This window comes from Pelobates fuscus, chromosome 1 (genome assembly GCF_036172605.1).
Source record: "Pelobates fuscus isolate aPelFus1 chromosome 1, aPelFus1.pri, whole genome shotgun sequence".
Lineage (NCBI taxonomy): Eukaryota > Metazoa > Chordata > Amphibia > Anura > Pelobatidae > Pelobates > Pelobates fuscus.
Window position 1 is genome coordinate 300,952,398 of NC_086317.1, and position 16,810 is coordinate 300,969,207.

Here is a 16,810-nt window from a genome sequence, read left to right on the forward strand (position 1 = left end):
GAGACTTTCATTGCTCCCTTCTGAGCAGGGACTTAAGAGCAGCAATATGGTCACCTTGCACCTTGTGGTGGAAAGAAAACACACAAATAAACCTCATATTGGGGGTCCATATTAATGCCAAAGTGAAGCCTTGCTTAAATTCGTCCCATTGTGTGGGTGGCTAAATAGAACCAATTGGTAAAGATTTGCAGGGTAGGGTGAGAATATTTTTTTTAATTGGGCAAGTTATTTGTTTTATTCTGCCATTAAAATATTGCATTGTTAAGCTAAGGACTACATACTTGAATATAGGATTTTGGGATATGCTGGTTTATACTGTACACTTGGTAAATCATGAGTCAAGATACTTACTTTAGGATCCTCTGAACTATATACATTAATACCCTACCCTAAAGTCTCAGTGTGTCATGGGCCTGTTTCACTATTGTGTAGGAAAACTTTCACTGAAAAGGTAGAGAGTGTCGCTCATCGGGCTCTTCTGCATCCTTAAGGAGTCCTCGAGAACCTAAATTTTCTCCTGGATTCCTAGAGGTTATGCATCGGCTGGGGCAAGGGGTTTTTATAGTCCCTTGATGGCTGCCAGATTACTTAGGGGTTCTTGAGGACCCTTACCTATATTCAGTCCTCACTTCCAGAATATGCCAGTTGGGAAGAACAGAGACTAGCTGGATCCTGTCTATTGTCCCCTCTTCTCTTACTGTAGCCAGTTAAATGTACAACAATTACATAGTTTCATATAATTAAAGTATATAAAATTAATTTCATTTAAAAAACAAACACATGATTGTCTCTTAGCCCCCCTATGCTCCAGAACAAATTTAATATCCCTCATAACTAGTTAGTGGAGAGGGGGACAGGTATTTTAAAAGTTAGGGTATAACCTTTTAATTGCCTTGTTGGCAGACACCCTCTCTAGTTTTGGCTGCATTATTGTTTGAATAGCCATCTGAGGGAGAATGTTGCTCAACACTAGGAAGTTGATGGTTATTCAGAGTCTGTGTATGGCCATTATCTAAGTTCAATGTTGTGAGCAAAGGAAATCTGATTTGAATTTGTGGAAACGTCTGGTTAATCTTCACAGTTATGCTGTGGAGAATGAGAGAATCCAAGTGACATTGTGCTTTTCAATTCGGGTACGTCATCTATGTGTAATGTTTGTACCTTGCCGCTCCTAAAATGTTTTCTCTATTTTCTTTTTATAGGCTCTTTTCCTTAATCCGATTTTGTTCCTGAGCCAATGGACAACATGAGCAGTGGTAAGCATCTTTAATAATGTGCTTGGTAATTAATGACAAGAACATTCACTTTTCCATTTTTTATTTATTTATTTTTATTCTCTATGATGAGATATGATTAAATCGGTGATGTATAGCCACATCTGATATGGGCTTTTTGTTCCCAACTTCATTGGAACAATCAAAGCAACAAAACCACTACAGCCCGCTATAGTGGTTATGGTGCCAGCGGTGTCCTGCTGCCATCCCAATGTAATTTGATGAACCAGATTTAGTTTTTTTGCAGCCTTAATTTGTTAAACCGGTTTTAGTTTCTCTGCAGCTCAGCTGATGCTCTCAGACAATGAGCACTGGCCTGCATAGCTGTGCTTAGCTCAGTAGAACTGGCTGGATTCTTATGCAAGCAGAAGCAAAGGCTGGCATCACTAACACACAGATAACGTGTCCAACTGTAGTAAAACTGTTTAACCGATTTACATTGGGATAGTGCCAGTGTACCACTGTCACCATAACCATTACAGTAGGCTGGGGGAGGGTAGGAGTGCCTATTTACAGCATGTATAATGTGCCTTTTTGGAAATTAGGTGGGCTGGTGAGGTGAGAGAAGTACGATGATCCTTGGTCAGTGTCCTCTCTAGTATAGTCAGCCTTCTATGCTTGATGGCAGACCTGCTGGCACTGTTATAGAGGGTGTATCCATCAGTGTCTGTGTGAGAGGCTGGAAAGGTCGGGCGGCGCTGGCGAGGGAGCACTTTCCCCTGAGTGCTCTGCTCAGCTCCCTTGCGCGCCGCAGAGTGATGCCGGAAGCCGTAATATGACGCCTAGGGTAGCACAAAACAAGGATACACCACTGGCCTGGATACAAGTCCAAGGGCTTGTGAGCTGCACCACTGTAACCGCCTAATAGGGAGCTTCAATAAGGGGGTAACCCTCCATAATATGCAGGAAGTAGGAGAAAGTGATGTATGGGGTCCCACAAGGGGAAACTAATATCAGGAGAGCTCCATTGGTATAGGAAATGAGGAAGGGTGGCCCTACCTTTAAATAATCAAAGGATATGCATACAAAAAGTATAACTTGAAAAAAGGGAGATCTAGTGAAGGTTGCCCAGGGGATCCATTAACTGGAGTACTAAATTGCATCTAAGTTCCAGTTCCCCTAGTGTCCGACTGACAGGAAGGTAGTTTAAACTTACTTATCCTTAATGCCAGTCATATCAAGTTAAAAAAACTCACTATACCTGTCTTTTTTTGGGTTGGGGAGCGTGGGCTTGAGCAGGGGTGAATTTTGTGCCTACGTTCACCTGACATGTAGTTCCTGCCTTGCTTTTAAGCACAGGTAAGGTATGAGCTAAGTAAAGGTAGGGGAGGTTGTGGTTCCCTTTAAAAAAAAATCTGGTCTGTTGAGGCATTACCAATGCTACTTTTAATCATTAAATTTAGCTACTTTACGAAAAATCCTAAACATCTTGAAACTAAAGATTCCAACAGCTTTTACTATTACATTTGCTCCTATGGTTTTATTATACACCAAGTTAGACAACATTTTCTGATTCTTAAAAGAGAATACTGAAGATTCTTAGTGTAATACTTTAAATTAAACTGCTCTCCTATATGTCCTTTATCATGTTTTACACTTCTAGGTTCTATTTAAACTAATTTGGCACTTCTAGATGCTTAACTAAAGGTATTCACATGTTATTATTGGATTGGAGAATGGTGAATTTGCTAAAAATCTATACAGCAGCATGAACGCTAGAAAACTGATTGATTATAAAGTTACAGGCTTTTGTACACAGGTGAGACATTCTACTCTAGACTTGCTGATATAATAGGGTTAGCTTGCAGGCAAACCTGCAGTTTATCAAATGTGTAGTTCTCCTGGCATATGTGTTGTCAAAGAATGTAAGGAGCCTGGTAGGACAGTCCGCTGGTGCCTAGCCGACGCCCAATCTAGAGGCCTTAACTTGGGCCTCGGGATGGACGCCTGTGGTCATGGATGCTGCAGGTACTCCTCCATTGCCTCCCAGTCCTGTGTGAGTGCCTTGGGTGGGGGGGACATATGCCTTGTGGTGTGACAGTGTCTCCGCTCCCCTTGCTGATTGGCGAGTGTGAGGTTCAGTGTGTCCCTTTGTTGTATAGGTGTAGCTCTTCAGAGTGCTGGTTGCAGCTGTGGATCGCTGCAATGGGGTGGAGTGCTGACAGGCCTTCTGGCCTTCGCCTAGGTGTAGGCCGGGTGCAGGTACCTCGAGTGCGCCAGTTTAGCTTGTGGGGCGGCAGGCAGAGTTTGGTGGCTCTCTGAGCTTGTCTGGAATCAGGCTTGCAGTAACGGGTGCTCGGTCTGCTGCCTTTAAGTCTGGGTAGAGCTCTCACGACCTTCTGCTGCTTTGTGTCAATCGGTGGCGTTGCCTTGCGTTTCAACGGAGGTGCCTTTGTGTGAGTAGTGGCGGACCGTCGAGGGACCGCTGCGGCTGCATGATTTTGTGCCAGCATAGCCTCCCACCGTGTCCAGAAGAGGTCAAATGCCGCTGCTATACGGTCCTCCTGATGGCTCACGTTAGGTATCCGCGCTGAGAGAGGTTGGGCGGGTGGGGGCATTGAGGCTCGGTCGGCGTCCGCCATCTTGGCCTCCGGGTAAGTGCTGTTTGCAATCCCGATAGCTTGTGGGGTTCCGTAGCCCTGTGGAGTCTGGACCGGGATAACCCCCGCCGGTCCATGGGGGGGGGGACAGGGGTGCTTAGTCGTCGAGGTGGCTAGCCGCGGCGGTGGGAGGGCGGCCGTCCCTCCCGCGCTCGCCATGTGGGTAGGCCTCAATTGCTTGTTCGGCGAAAGTAGGTCATAGCATCGTGTGAGGGGTAACATTCTGTTCCGCTTGTAGTCCCTTCACGGTTGGTGACTGTTGTGGCCCGATTAGTGGCTTTTTGAGCTGAGTATTTGCGATAGAGTGCAGCTTATTGCAGGAGCTTGTGAGGTTCACGTCCTCCCTGCTCAGCAGTCAGGCCCCGCCCCCCGAAAACTGTGATTGAAACCATAATACAAACCTCATGGGAAATTATGGGCCGCTCGGTCTTAAAACAATGTTAGCACAGGGGAACGAGTTTTACGCTATGATAGTAGGTATAGCCAAACCGCATCATGCGTAAAGATGTAATGTGGATTTGCCAAATTATGGCTGTAGTGTAGGCATAATTGTAAATCTTGCTCTCTCCTGAACAAGTATTATAATTTTTTTAAGTGAAATGTAAAAAAACGTTTGTGCTAATCATGCATATTTTTTTTAATCCTGATTCTGAATAAAGTGTGTATTGCTCGCTATATTCTTTTACATTCTCTGAAATTTACTGTTAAAAAGTGCTCTATTACCAGATTTCTTTCTGTACATAGCTTACGTGTATCACAAGTTAAACTGTGTTTTATTCTAATTAATTAAAAATGTAAACAAAAAGGTGATATGTGTAAATATATATATATATAAAAGACTAACTGTTAAAAAATACTCCAAACACACAAAGCACTTCAGCTTTGTTGTTGTTGTTGTTGTTGTTCTTTTCTGTGAAAGTAACAACTTATTTTTTTATAATGGTGGTGGGGGGAGCCAGCTAGGGAGATTTTCCACAGAGCTAACAGAAGTGGAAGGCATGCTGGGCTAGGGTAAGGCTGTTTCCTCCCTTCTCATTACAGCTCATTAAGAAGCATAGAAAAGCTGTGAACATGTGCATGCACACACTTGCTACTCCAGCCTCAATGAGAAGCCTCTGATTAGAGTATTCACTGGCAAAGACTGAAAGTCTATGTCAGGGAAAGAGGGGAGGGCTCGCAAAGGCTCCAGACCCCAGATTAAAACATGCATAAAAAAATACATGTTTTTTGGGGACGTATATCTACTAAATTGTTAAACAAAAAAAAAGTCAAAGGAGTGTTCCTTTTTAAAGCTGCATTAAGTATACAGCACAACATGAAACTCCTTGAGAGTTATCTGAAATGGGCTACCCACTTAGCACCTGATGAACAGTCTGCTCTAAGACACTTCAGGTGATATATAATTGAAAGGGGGGAAAAAAAACAACCAATGGCAGGAAGTTGAATATGGAGTTTAAAAAAAACAAACAAAACACAATCTGTGAATGAAGAGGAAGCATAGCAATTATGTTGCAAGACATCAGCTATCTCCATTTCCTCAAATGACTCCACTTTATTTATGTCAGGGTTCTATATTTTGTTCTCATCTGCATGGTGCCTTTGAACTGCCCATAAGAGATACAGAAACAGGTTTGATATATTCCAGAAGTCTTGTTATGTGAGTAGGTTATAGGAAGCTCTGCACATTTTTCTCTGAGATATTGAGATATATATGTATGTATGTATGTATGCGTGTGTGTAGACAATTGAGAGGAAGTAATATACCTTTTGTGACATGCTCTTGAGGAAATGGCATTCCCCAGATGTCTGCCTTCTTCACTTGCATTCAAAGATACACTCCACCAATAATGTTCTAGTTTGAAAATGTACTACTTCTACTGCTTGAGCTGTGATCACAGCAATAATAAAGGACAGAAACCTCTTTACTGCAGAAAGATTATGATGAATGATGTGTACTTTTGTGATGGAAAACTAGTTTAATGACTTTGGTATATCCAACTGATGTAGAGGGAGGCTCAAACTATGCAATCCTATCAAAACCACGATTTCGTTTTTCAATGCATCAAGAGTTATACTTCCTCAAATGTGGCAATATATCTTCTTTTGTGTTACTGTGCTTGAAGGATTATCACAGCCTTCATGACCACTTCTGCTTTTAGAAGTGGACATGGACAAAGGACTTTGTATGTGCAGGGTTTTTTCTTGAAATGCAGAGATATCTGCACTTTTGTGCTGGGTGCTAGCTTCCCCCTGACGCAAGTGACCTAGGCAGCCCGGAACTCTGTTAATGTTAACTATGTGCAAAAAATTACGTGTGACAGATGTCATCAGCTTCTACCCTTGTATGTCCCTTACCTCCCACTCTCCCTCCCAGTCCTCCCCACCTGACTGAATTTTCTGTATTACTCCAGCTCCATCCTTTACTCCAACTCCTCCTTGGCTCAGAGCGCACACATGCGCTATGAGTCTGGAGATTCGTCCAATCAAATGCTTCTTTATAAGAAGTATTTGTTGGACCTTGAAGAGACAAGGCATAACATTTGACAGGACCTGGAAGAACATTGGTTGGCATTGGATTCCAGGAAAGTATTTTTTTATTTCATTATTTTACAGCTTTTGGTGCTAACAAAAAGGGGAATGAATAAAGCCACTAGTGTCCAATAGGGAATTCTAACTTTAAAAAAAGATTTTAATATTATATAATATTAAAAAGGATTAAAGTAACTCTTTAAACATATATAAGTGAAATAAGCACCATGACTGAGGATGGACAGTGTGTAAAAGAAATACCTGTGAATTTGCAGATTTTCAAAGAGAAGCTAATTTCCTAACCAGAAACTCAGGTTGAAGCCCTGTAAGTTCTCAGACATGACTATTAAAGGGGGATTGACACTTTTCCATAGAATTTACACCATTGAATAAAACATTGAGAATCACTTGTAACTGGTGTGTGGTTTTTTTTTTGTTGTTTTTTTTTTTTTTTTTTTTGTTTGTTTTTTTTTCTTCATGAGATGCTTTGTTCTCTTTTGAATTCATAATAAAACTTTGGGAAATGACACCATAATCCAGTTTAGACTCTTCTCCGTATGCTTTCTCAATGCTGACTTGCAGGTTGAAAGGACACACCTTTTAACTATGATTGACAGGGTGCTAATAGGTGTGGATTTCTACATTTTAAACCTGCAGAAATACACACTAGTTACGTGTCGGTTAGCAAACATAATGTTAAAATACTAGGGGTGACATCTATTCTAAGATCGTCTCTGGAATAAAGAAAACTCAGATGCAAACTACATTACAACCCCATTCAGTTAACAAAGAAGGAATCTGAATGTCCTTTCAGGTTTTTGTTTTTTTTCCAAAAGTACCTCCGTTAAAATTATATATAAATAAAGAGATGGTTTCTAATAGTAAACAGAAATACCAACAAGTAGTAACCTATAGTCAAAGCATTAAAGATTTCTGTGAATTGTACTCTCATTACAGAGGAGTAAAATGGCTATAAATAATGCAGAAGCTCCTACTGGAAGCATGTGTGTGTGTGTGTGTGTGTGTGTGTGTGTTGTAAGGACAGTATAAAGACCAAATTAAAGCAGTTATTGCCATGATTGCATAGGACATCAGACTAATGACAATCATTGTTAAAGTGAGCCAAATAGTGATGACTGGACGACTGGTTCAGAGCATCTCCAAAATGGCAAGTCTTGTGGGGTGTTCAGGAGTATGTAGTGGTGTAAGGAAGGACAATCTGTGTCAGGGTCATGTGTGCACAAGGCTCATTGATGCATGTGAGGAGCAAAGGCTAGCCCATTTGATCTGATGACACAGAAGAGCTACTGTAGCCCAAATTGTTGAAAAACTTAATGTTGGTCATGATAGCAAAGTGTCAAAACACACAGTGCATCAAAGTTTGGTGTTTATGGGGCTGCATAGCCACAGGACAGAAAGTGCCTCCAGTGGGGACGTGAACGTTACAACTGGACCATGGAGCAATGGAAGAAGGTTGGTCTGATGAATCACTTATTCTTTTAGATTAGATGGATGGCCGGGTGCGTGGGCATTGTTTACCTGGGCAATGATGGCAGTAGGATGCACTATGGAGAAAAATGCATGCTGCCGAATTAAGCTTTCTGCTTTGGGCAAATTTTTGCTCTTAAACCTTGGGTCCTAGCCTTCATCTGGATGCTACTTTAACATGTACCACCTGCCTAGAGATTGTAGCAGACCATACACCTCTTCATGGCAATAATGTTCCCTAATGGCAGTGGCCTTTTTAAGCAGGATAATGCACCACGTCACACTGCATACAATGAGGAACATGACAAAGAGTTAAAGGTGTTGCCTTGGCCTCCAAATTTCCCAGGTTTTAATCCAATTGAGCATCTGTAGGATTTGCTGGAACAACACTTATGATCTATGTAGGCCCCACCTTGCAACTCCAGAATCTGCTGCTAATGTCTTGGTGCCAGATAACACAGGCCATGTTCAGAGGACTTGTGGAATCCATGCTTTGATGCATCAGAGCTGTTTTGGCAGCATGCGAGGGACCTACATGGTATCATGCAGATGTTTTTAATGTTGTAGCTGATAAGTGTATGCATGTATGTATGTTGTACTTCTTTTAATCAAATTTATTTTTATTTTTTTCAAAAAGCTTCATACAGGAGCATATGCTACATCATAGCAGATTGTAGGTCACAATGCAAGTCATTGGGGAAATTATTGCGAAAAAAACACAACGTTATATAGAATTATATAAAATTGTAAGTTACGAAAAGTTTTATACAGTGTTGTGAGACTCCTGCCGTTACTGAATATCACAATGCTCCTTGGTAACAGGACAAAAGGAGAACAGGACAATAAAATTGATTACCGTATAAAACGAGGGAGGTAGAAAGTGGATAGGTAAGAGGGGAAAAAGATTGGGACAGTCAGAAAGCACCTCATTGTTCAGTGGCAATCAGGAAGCATACATAAATTGCAGGCTAGTCAAGTCACAAATGTAGATTGCTTGAAGGCAACTGATACTTTTTGATGGCATCTGACACGTGGATTTTCTGGACGAGTACAGGTGACTGATAATGAGCTTAACATGGCTAGCGAGTTGTGATTTAGTAGACCAGATGTCCCATGTTTCTTTCCAGAATCCCCTAGTGTTAGTAATTTCCCTATTCCTGCTTTCATTTAAGCTTTAAGGATATTTGATTAAGAACACCAGGTATCCCTGGTGGTGTGGTTGCCGCCCAGTTTCTTTCTATCAACGTGAGAGCTGATATCACAGAACCAGATGTATATGGGTTTTGGAGTAATTATCCATGGTACGTAGGAGGGTACCATGTACCACCTCTACAGAATTTTCCTCCATAATTTAGCATGTAAGGAGCTGAAGGAAATACTTTTTGGCCACAAATTTCTACTAACACTGTCCTGTTAGTGTGTAACCTATATCAGAATCCCATGTGACAATAAAATTAATTTGCGGGTATTTTTTAAACAATTTTTTTTTTCCTTTCCAAGAAGTACGTTTTTTATTAATAATAAAAATCATATGTTTAACTGTGTAAGGCACTCAAATGCAGTCTTGAATCCTGTCTGCTTGTGCTTGGTTACAAGTCAATGAAAGTGCAGTGAAGATGGTGTAAAAGGTAGGTAGGAAATATGTAGTTGGCTCAAGGTTAGCAGGATGTTATCTGAAAATATATTTAGTTTTTATTGCTTATCACCTATGCTGATACTCGTGATGTCTGGTCTCGGATCAAAATAGCTAAAGGCTGAAGGGCTACTACATTTAAAAAGGGTGATAGAGTCCACCCCTCGCAAGTGCTGTTAAAGACACAGAATGGGTTTGAGAGGAAGCCTCCGTTGCATACTTTAGCCATAGGATTACTATATAAGGCGTTCACCGCCACTGAGGGAAAATTACATTTACTGAGGAATGATCAATCAAGGTGGTTGAAAGTATTTTTGGTGTCTATTGAGAGGAAAACATGCAACAGAGGAGGTCCCCCTGCCTTCCCCTCACAAAACCCACTTGACCTGATGGAAGTGACTGTCAATCATTCGGTTGAAGAATACCTGATGTCTGAATTCAGTAGGGAGGTTCTGGCATTTATTTGTGGGATTACCAGGTTTTGGCAGAGTGGAGACATGCACTGCTAATATCTCAGATGAGAAAGCAGAGCGGTCCATAGAAGATTCAGTTTTGCCAGCTGGGGGATAAAATATGTGAGAACTTCTTGTTATAATGTAGGTTGGCCCCGGGGCTTTGTCCTTCGGTAGTGTGTGTGAACGATCATAGACATCTTGTCTGCAGTAATGGGAATATTTATTAAGGTTCTATCTTCTGATATCTGTGGTAGATGGACTTTAGAGAGGCATTTGTCGACTTCCTTACTGGAAGCCTGGTAAAGGGTTTTATCATCTTCAAATTTTATATAGTTTACTACTAAACTTGGCCAACTCCATTACATATATCGTGTGGTTTCAGTAATTTATACCTTTATGGCCGCTTGATGTAAGCAAGCAAGTAAGTGATTTTATTTTGGGCTTCTCGGTCTCTTAAGATTTCCAAAGCAATTTACCCACTATTTCCTTGTTCATAGTTTTTTTTTTTTTTTTTTTTTTTTGTCGTTAATTTTCAATTTAATCTGTTTAGCCAATTGTTATGTGGGGTTAAAGGGATACTATAGTGCCAGGAATACGAAGCTGTATTCCTAGCACCATGGCTTCATTTGCCTCCCCCTCCCATGCACAATTGCAAATGCCGCACATGCATTAAACCACCCCATAGGAAAGTATTAAATCAATGCTTTCCTATAGGGAAAGATCGAACGCTGGATGTCCTCATGCAGTGCGTGAGGATGTGCAGCGTCCGATACTGGACCAAAGGTGTGTTTTAATTCAGGAAGCCCTCGAGTGTCTGTCTGGAACTGCCATGTTTAAGAATTGCAGCACTAAGTGAAAAAGGGACATTGCATCCATACCACATAAATTAGCTGAAGTGGTCTGGGTGCCTACAGTTCCCCTTTAATCATGTGAATTTCAGTTAAAGGACCGCTATAGTGCCAATAAAACAAACTCGTTTTCCTGGCACTATAGGGTCTCTAGGTCCCTCCACCCTCAGGGTCCCACTCCCGCTGGGCTTAAGGGGTTAAAACTCCTCCCTCTGCTGACGTCAGCGCAGAATGCGCATGCTCGGCAAGAGCCGCGCGCGCATTGAAACCACCCATAGGAAAGCATTTCTCAATGCTTTCCTATGAACGTCCAGCGTCTTCTCACTGTGATTTTCAGTGAGACAGCCACTAGAGGCTGGATTAACCCTCAGTGAAACTTAGTGATTTGTTTTCAGCTGCAGGGTTAACACTAGCAGGGGTTCTCAACTCAGTCCTCAATGACCCCCTACCAGTCCAGGATTTAGGGATAACCTGGGTGTGGCTAAGGTGTATAGAAAAAGAAAGAGGGGGAAAAAAAAACACCGTAGGCACACCCAGGTAATCCCTAAATTTAGGACTTGGTTGAGAACCCCTGCACTAGAGGGACCTGGCACCCAGACAACTTCATTGAGCTGAAGTGGTCTGGGTGCCTATAGTGGTCCTTTAAGTCCCTAAGAGAATGACATAATGTCAATGATCTGCACGAGGATTACTTTTAGAAAGGAAGTTCTGCTAATAAAAAGATCTCGTAGCACTGTTTTGTGCTCTTACCATAATGTCATTTTATACACTTCTGGTTTGAAAAGTAAGCTTGCAATTCATACCATATTGACTCTACAAGCTTATCATCCTGAAATAGTGTGTTATTCTGTCACCACGGGTTGCAGCTGCAGAATACATTTTTTATTTTTTTTATTCTTTATTTTGGTTGTGCATAGATAAACAGGGAGTCTTGCATTGCCACAATAGCTGATGCAGTTCAGTGAACATAGTGAAACAGTGGTATAGCATACGACATTGCACATTTTTGTAATATAGTAAAGAAACCATAAGAAAATAAACCAACTCTCTGTACAGTTTTATGGTAACATCATGCTAGGCTAACGTGACTAGGAGGTTGTTCCACCGGAGATATACTAGCTTAATATCGGTGTCTAGACAGGTAAGGGTATAAAAATAAAGCTCAGCGTTGGGTTAGGTATATCCAGCTAGACAAGGAGCAGGTAGTTAACTATGAAACAGTGAAGTCTGCTAGACATGTAAGAGGCACGAGAGAGCGCGAGGGGTGCACGTTTAAGACTTAGAAAAACAACAATTCAATGAAATAACAGCAAGCTTAATCATGTAGGTAAATAGCTTGTCAGGATTAAGCTGCACTTCTTTAAGTACACAGGGTGATGCTATTAACTAAGAGTAACCCAAAAAAATATATATAATTTGTGTTGCTCTCATGGGTGCTTAGTAAAGGAGAACCGAGTAATATGCTGGATGCTTTAAGACAATATATACATGAGTAGTACCGCTTAGGTATCAGTAGATGTAGCATAGACCCGTAGTTAAATGCACGAGTTACAGTAAGATTACAGCAAGATAAGACTAATGTAGCTTATAGACCACTGGAGCTGAGCTGACCATTGTGTTATATGTCTCTGTATGAGGTCAAATGAAGAGAGATGTTTAAGGATGGCATGCTGGCTGTTGTATCACCTCAGGTGAGGCTGCTGTCTCTCAGGAGATTCTTGTCCGGTTGGGCTGTTATCTGCTCTGTGTATGCTCAGAAAGGACGATCTTCATTGTCAGGAGACAGGTACCGCAGCAGTTCGGAAGAATGGGGACCCCCTGTGCTTCCAAGGGTTACAGGTACCCATCCGTGTGTGGGTGATAGCTCCTGATCAGGCTTGATATTCAGTGCTTGGCAGGCTTGTGGATAATGGTGTAAGTCCGCCTGGCAAGTCTGTGTTGCGGCACAGTTTATCAGCTCCCGCCTAGCGCCCGACCCTGCCGTGGGGACGTCTGTCATGAGTAGGTTAGATGACTCTCACGGGTCCTCTCACTTTATCGTTGGACACGCGGTGAGGTTCTCTGCTGGGGCCGGAGGCGGGACAAGAGCTTGCATAAGCGCCGTGGTTCAGGAGCAGCTAGTGTAGTGCCATGAGTCGCCACCATTTTACCTTGTAGGCCTTGGGTGGTCCTTGCTCCTTAGGCTCCTCTTAGTTTGAGTTCTTCCCCAGTGGGGACCGGGATGACCCCCCTCCTCCCGGCCCGGTGGGGGGGGTTGGAATGGGACCGGCAGGCGACTCATGAAGTCGGTGTGTGGCAGTTGGGAAGGAAAGCATGGTGGCGGCCATCCACCCCGCTCCTCTCCTGGGTAGGCCGCAGCCTCCAAAGCCTCATACCCCCTACAGGTGGCTCGAAGCTCCCGATCTCAGGGTCTGCTACCTCTGCTACATCCGTGTGAGTATATCTTAGGTTGTTTTTGGTTGAAAAGCTTACATTTGCAGCCTAAGAGGCCCTGCCCCCAGAATTAAGGTCTTTATGGTGTAACTGTATGGGGCTGTGATCAGACCATATAATGTCTCCAATCAAGCAAGTCTGCACTAATTGTAGTAGTGACTATAAGCAGGCATATATCAATTCTGAAGTAAGTTTTATGAACTGCTGAGTAGTGAGAATAGTTGTCGTCCTGTGATTTGTTTAGTGATTTGCATTGAGATTAAAGTTGTTTGGAACAGGGGGAAGTATGGGGTAACGAAGAGTCATTGGACAGGTCTGGTATGTGATTTAGATCCCTACATATGACAGTGATTTCCTGCTGGACTGTAGTACGTTTAGCAAGGACCTGATAAAGGAAGGTCCTTTTAACATTTGGGGCATAAATATTTTCCGTGGTATGTAATTCGTCATGGAGTATACCGACTAAAATTAGCACCTTAGATTTTTTCTAAGGAGTTCAAATGCTTTATGTATGTGCAGCGTGAAACTGATTGGGTTTAAGCATAGTCCTTTTGTGTGGCTCATTAAGCTCTCATACATTATAGGACTGTAATCTCATAGTTTGTTGCCGGAAGAAGCTATGTATAGTGTTCTCAAAACTATAGTTACCTGGTGTGTCAAGTGACATTCAAGCCGCTTCGATCTTCTTTTTTGTTTTGCCGGACAGAAAACTTTGGGAAACATACGTGCCTCAATTTCTTATTTACCAGAGAAATTCTATTTGGTGCCTTGGCAGGAAGGGTAAGGTCACCTCTATTTCAATGCAACCATTATCACTGGTATGGCAAACTATGGGTGATTAAAAGGGGGGAATTGTGGTGGGGGAATCTAATCAAGGGAATAAGAATGCCCAACCAAAATATACAAACTTTCCTACCTGCAGGGCTTGGTGCCAGTGTTTGGAAATCTGTGGGGTGCGTTTAAGCAACAGATATTTTCCTGTCGTAAGTGGAAATACTGCAACAAGTGGGTTGTTCCAGTACTGCCACATTACGAAGGAAAATAGAATTTACGGTAAGTAAAATTACAGTTTTTTTTTCAACCCTATATGTTTGGGGTGGCATATAGTTGTCTTATTGTTTGATTACTTACTGGCCTTTATCAATATATCCACCTTAACCGACAAGGGCATTGTCAATGAGCAACATGAGAGCACAACATTTTTAATCAAATCAAATCTTTGAGTGATGTTTGTCTCCTCACTAAGAACTATTATCTGCTATCTTAACCCCTTAAGGACCAAACTTCTGGAATAAAATGGAATCATGACGTGTCACACACGTCATGTGTCCTTAAGGGGTTAAAGAAGTTGTAAAGTATATGAACCGGATGTGGATTTCCTTTTTATTTGTATTATTATTATAAAAGGGGAAAACCTTGGGACCTATCATAATACTAATAATATAGTGCTAACACAGCTTAAGCAAAAGCTAAACTGTGCAAACTATTTCAGAGGAGAAGTTCCTTTTTATGGTGATAGTGTGCTCGCAGTAGAAGTCCATAAGTAACCTATCAGAATGGAGATTTGGTACTAAAACGTTGATAAACCTATGAACAAATAAAGGTAAATCCGCAGGGGTTAGTGCTTTAGGTGGGCCTCTTAGACATATCTTATTATTTCTAGAGCAATCGTCGCAATCCATGAGCTCAGTCTCATTTGCATTTCCAACTGTTGAAGTTTATCCACCAGAAAGTTGTGGGTCTCCGCGAATTTGCCTGGCTTGTTCTCCATGAGTGATGTTTAGGTGCCCAGTTCTTGAAAATCTTTCCTTGGATGCTGCTTTTTCACACTGTTTCAGGTGGATATACATTATGTGAAGATGCTCTTCAGTGAGGATTGCAGGAAGGCTGTGGTGATAGGGTCAGTATCCATAATGGAGTCCATTTCTGAGGCTGGAGTACAGCTCTCAAGATCGTCTGCGCCATCTTGGGGCTTTGTACGACCAGACTCGCAGGCGCATTTTTCTGGCCAAATGATTAAAACCTGCTGCCGCTATAACTTGTCCTGGGACATGTCCTCTCCACCACTTGTCAGGCTCCCTAGCTGAGATACCTATGTCACATATAATATTGCAATGCTCGGTCCCGCTTGACTGAGCTCATCTGTCACGTATTCATCTGCTTATAAAAATGTGGTTAATGACATTTACTGTCCACACAGGAAAAGTTGTGCCGAGCAGCAACCTAATCCACAGAAGGGTTAATGCTGAGCAGCAATTATGCAAATGAAACCTGGTAACTGACTTTGGGGTCAAAGGCCGGTTACAGCCTATCAGATCTAGAGGAGGGGTATTTAGGCCCAAATCTCATCCTGCTCAGTGCCCTGTCGTGGTTTCCCTTGTGGTTGTCCGAGAGCGCGTTCCTGTTTATAGTTTTCTACCTGTTTTTTTACTTTGGCTTTGTTTATTGACTTCTCTATATTCTGGTATCCTGACTCCTGGCTTTCCTCATCGCTGTGTCCCTTTCTGTGTTCCCTGACCTCGGCTAGTATTTTTGACTATTCTTTGTACGTTAAATCCGGCCATTCTTAGGACCGGTAATACGTTACTTATTTGTCATCCGTGCTGTACAGTTCTACGTGCTGGATCAAACAGTAATCCTGACATTACGACATGGCGATAGATCCTGTAGAACTGTGTCAGCACATAGCTGCTTGCGAGAGGATATTAGAGGAGAATGATCACCGCATGGATCAATTCGCTCAGGCTTTCAGTACGCTTCTCGTTAGAACGGCGCATCTGCAGCCTGCAGCGTCTCCTCCTATAGCACCTCTACCCTGTGTACCTCCACCCACTGTTAATAGGACTCCTAGCATCTCCTTATCACCATCCCAACAGTTTGATGGCAATATCCAGGAATGCAGGGGTTTTCTTAATCAGGTGGAGTACCATTTTGTGGCCTCACCAGGGTCGTTCCCCACGGACAGAGCAAAAATTGGTTATCTAATGAATCAATTAAAGGGCAAGGCCCTTGCCTGGGCTACTCCGTTGTGGGAGAGTAATCGGAGCATTGCTCATAATTACCAGGAATTCCTTGCCGAATTCAAGCTCACTTTTGAGCCATTGGGTAGAGAAGATGACGCCTCCACTGCCCTAATGCACATCAGACAAGGTAACCGGTCTATCTCGGATTATGCTATTGAATTCCGTACCTTAGCTTCCGAGGTAGACTGGACTAACAATGGGTTAATCTCAGCATTTAAAAAGGGTCTCTCAGAGACTATACTAGATGAGATAGCCGCTAAAGAATTACCTAAGAGTCTTAACAAATTTATTACATTTGTCATGCATATTGATAATAGGTTAATACTCAGAGAAGTCACCAGAAGCAAGACCAGACATACGGCTATGTCCCTAGCACCTTGATTCTCTAAACCTGTTTTGTCTAACCTCCTTGTACACTCCGAACCCATGCAGTTGGGGGTCACTAGACTGTTGGAGGCTGAAAACCGGTATAGGAGAAGGGAGGGGTTATGCCTATATTGCGGTAGAAAGGGACATATGATAACTAA

The 16,810-nt window shown here is 42.3% G+C and overlaps 1 protein-coding gene across 1 annotated transcript in view; it reads left to right on the top strand.

Annotated features, from left to right (window-relative positions):
- Window positions 1-16,810, top strand: part of PRRG1 (proline rich and Gla domain 1) — a 90,952-nt gene that overhangs the window by 16,914 nt on the left and 57,228 nt on the right. Inside the window, exon 2 of the mRNA XM_063444619.1 lies at window positions 1,203-1,256. Within this exon, the coding sequence (XP_063300689.1) occupies window positions 1,238-1,256 (19 nt within the window). The 5' untranslated portion in view covers window positions 1,203-1,237. The remainder of the gene's footprint in view (window positions 1-1,202; window positions 1,257-16,810) is intronic.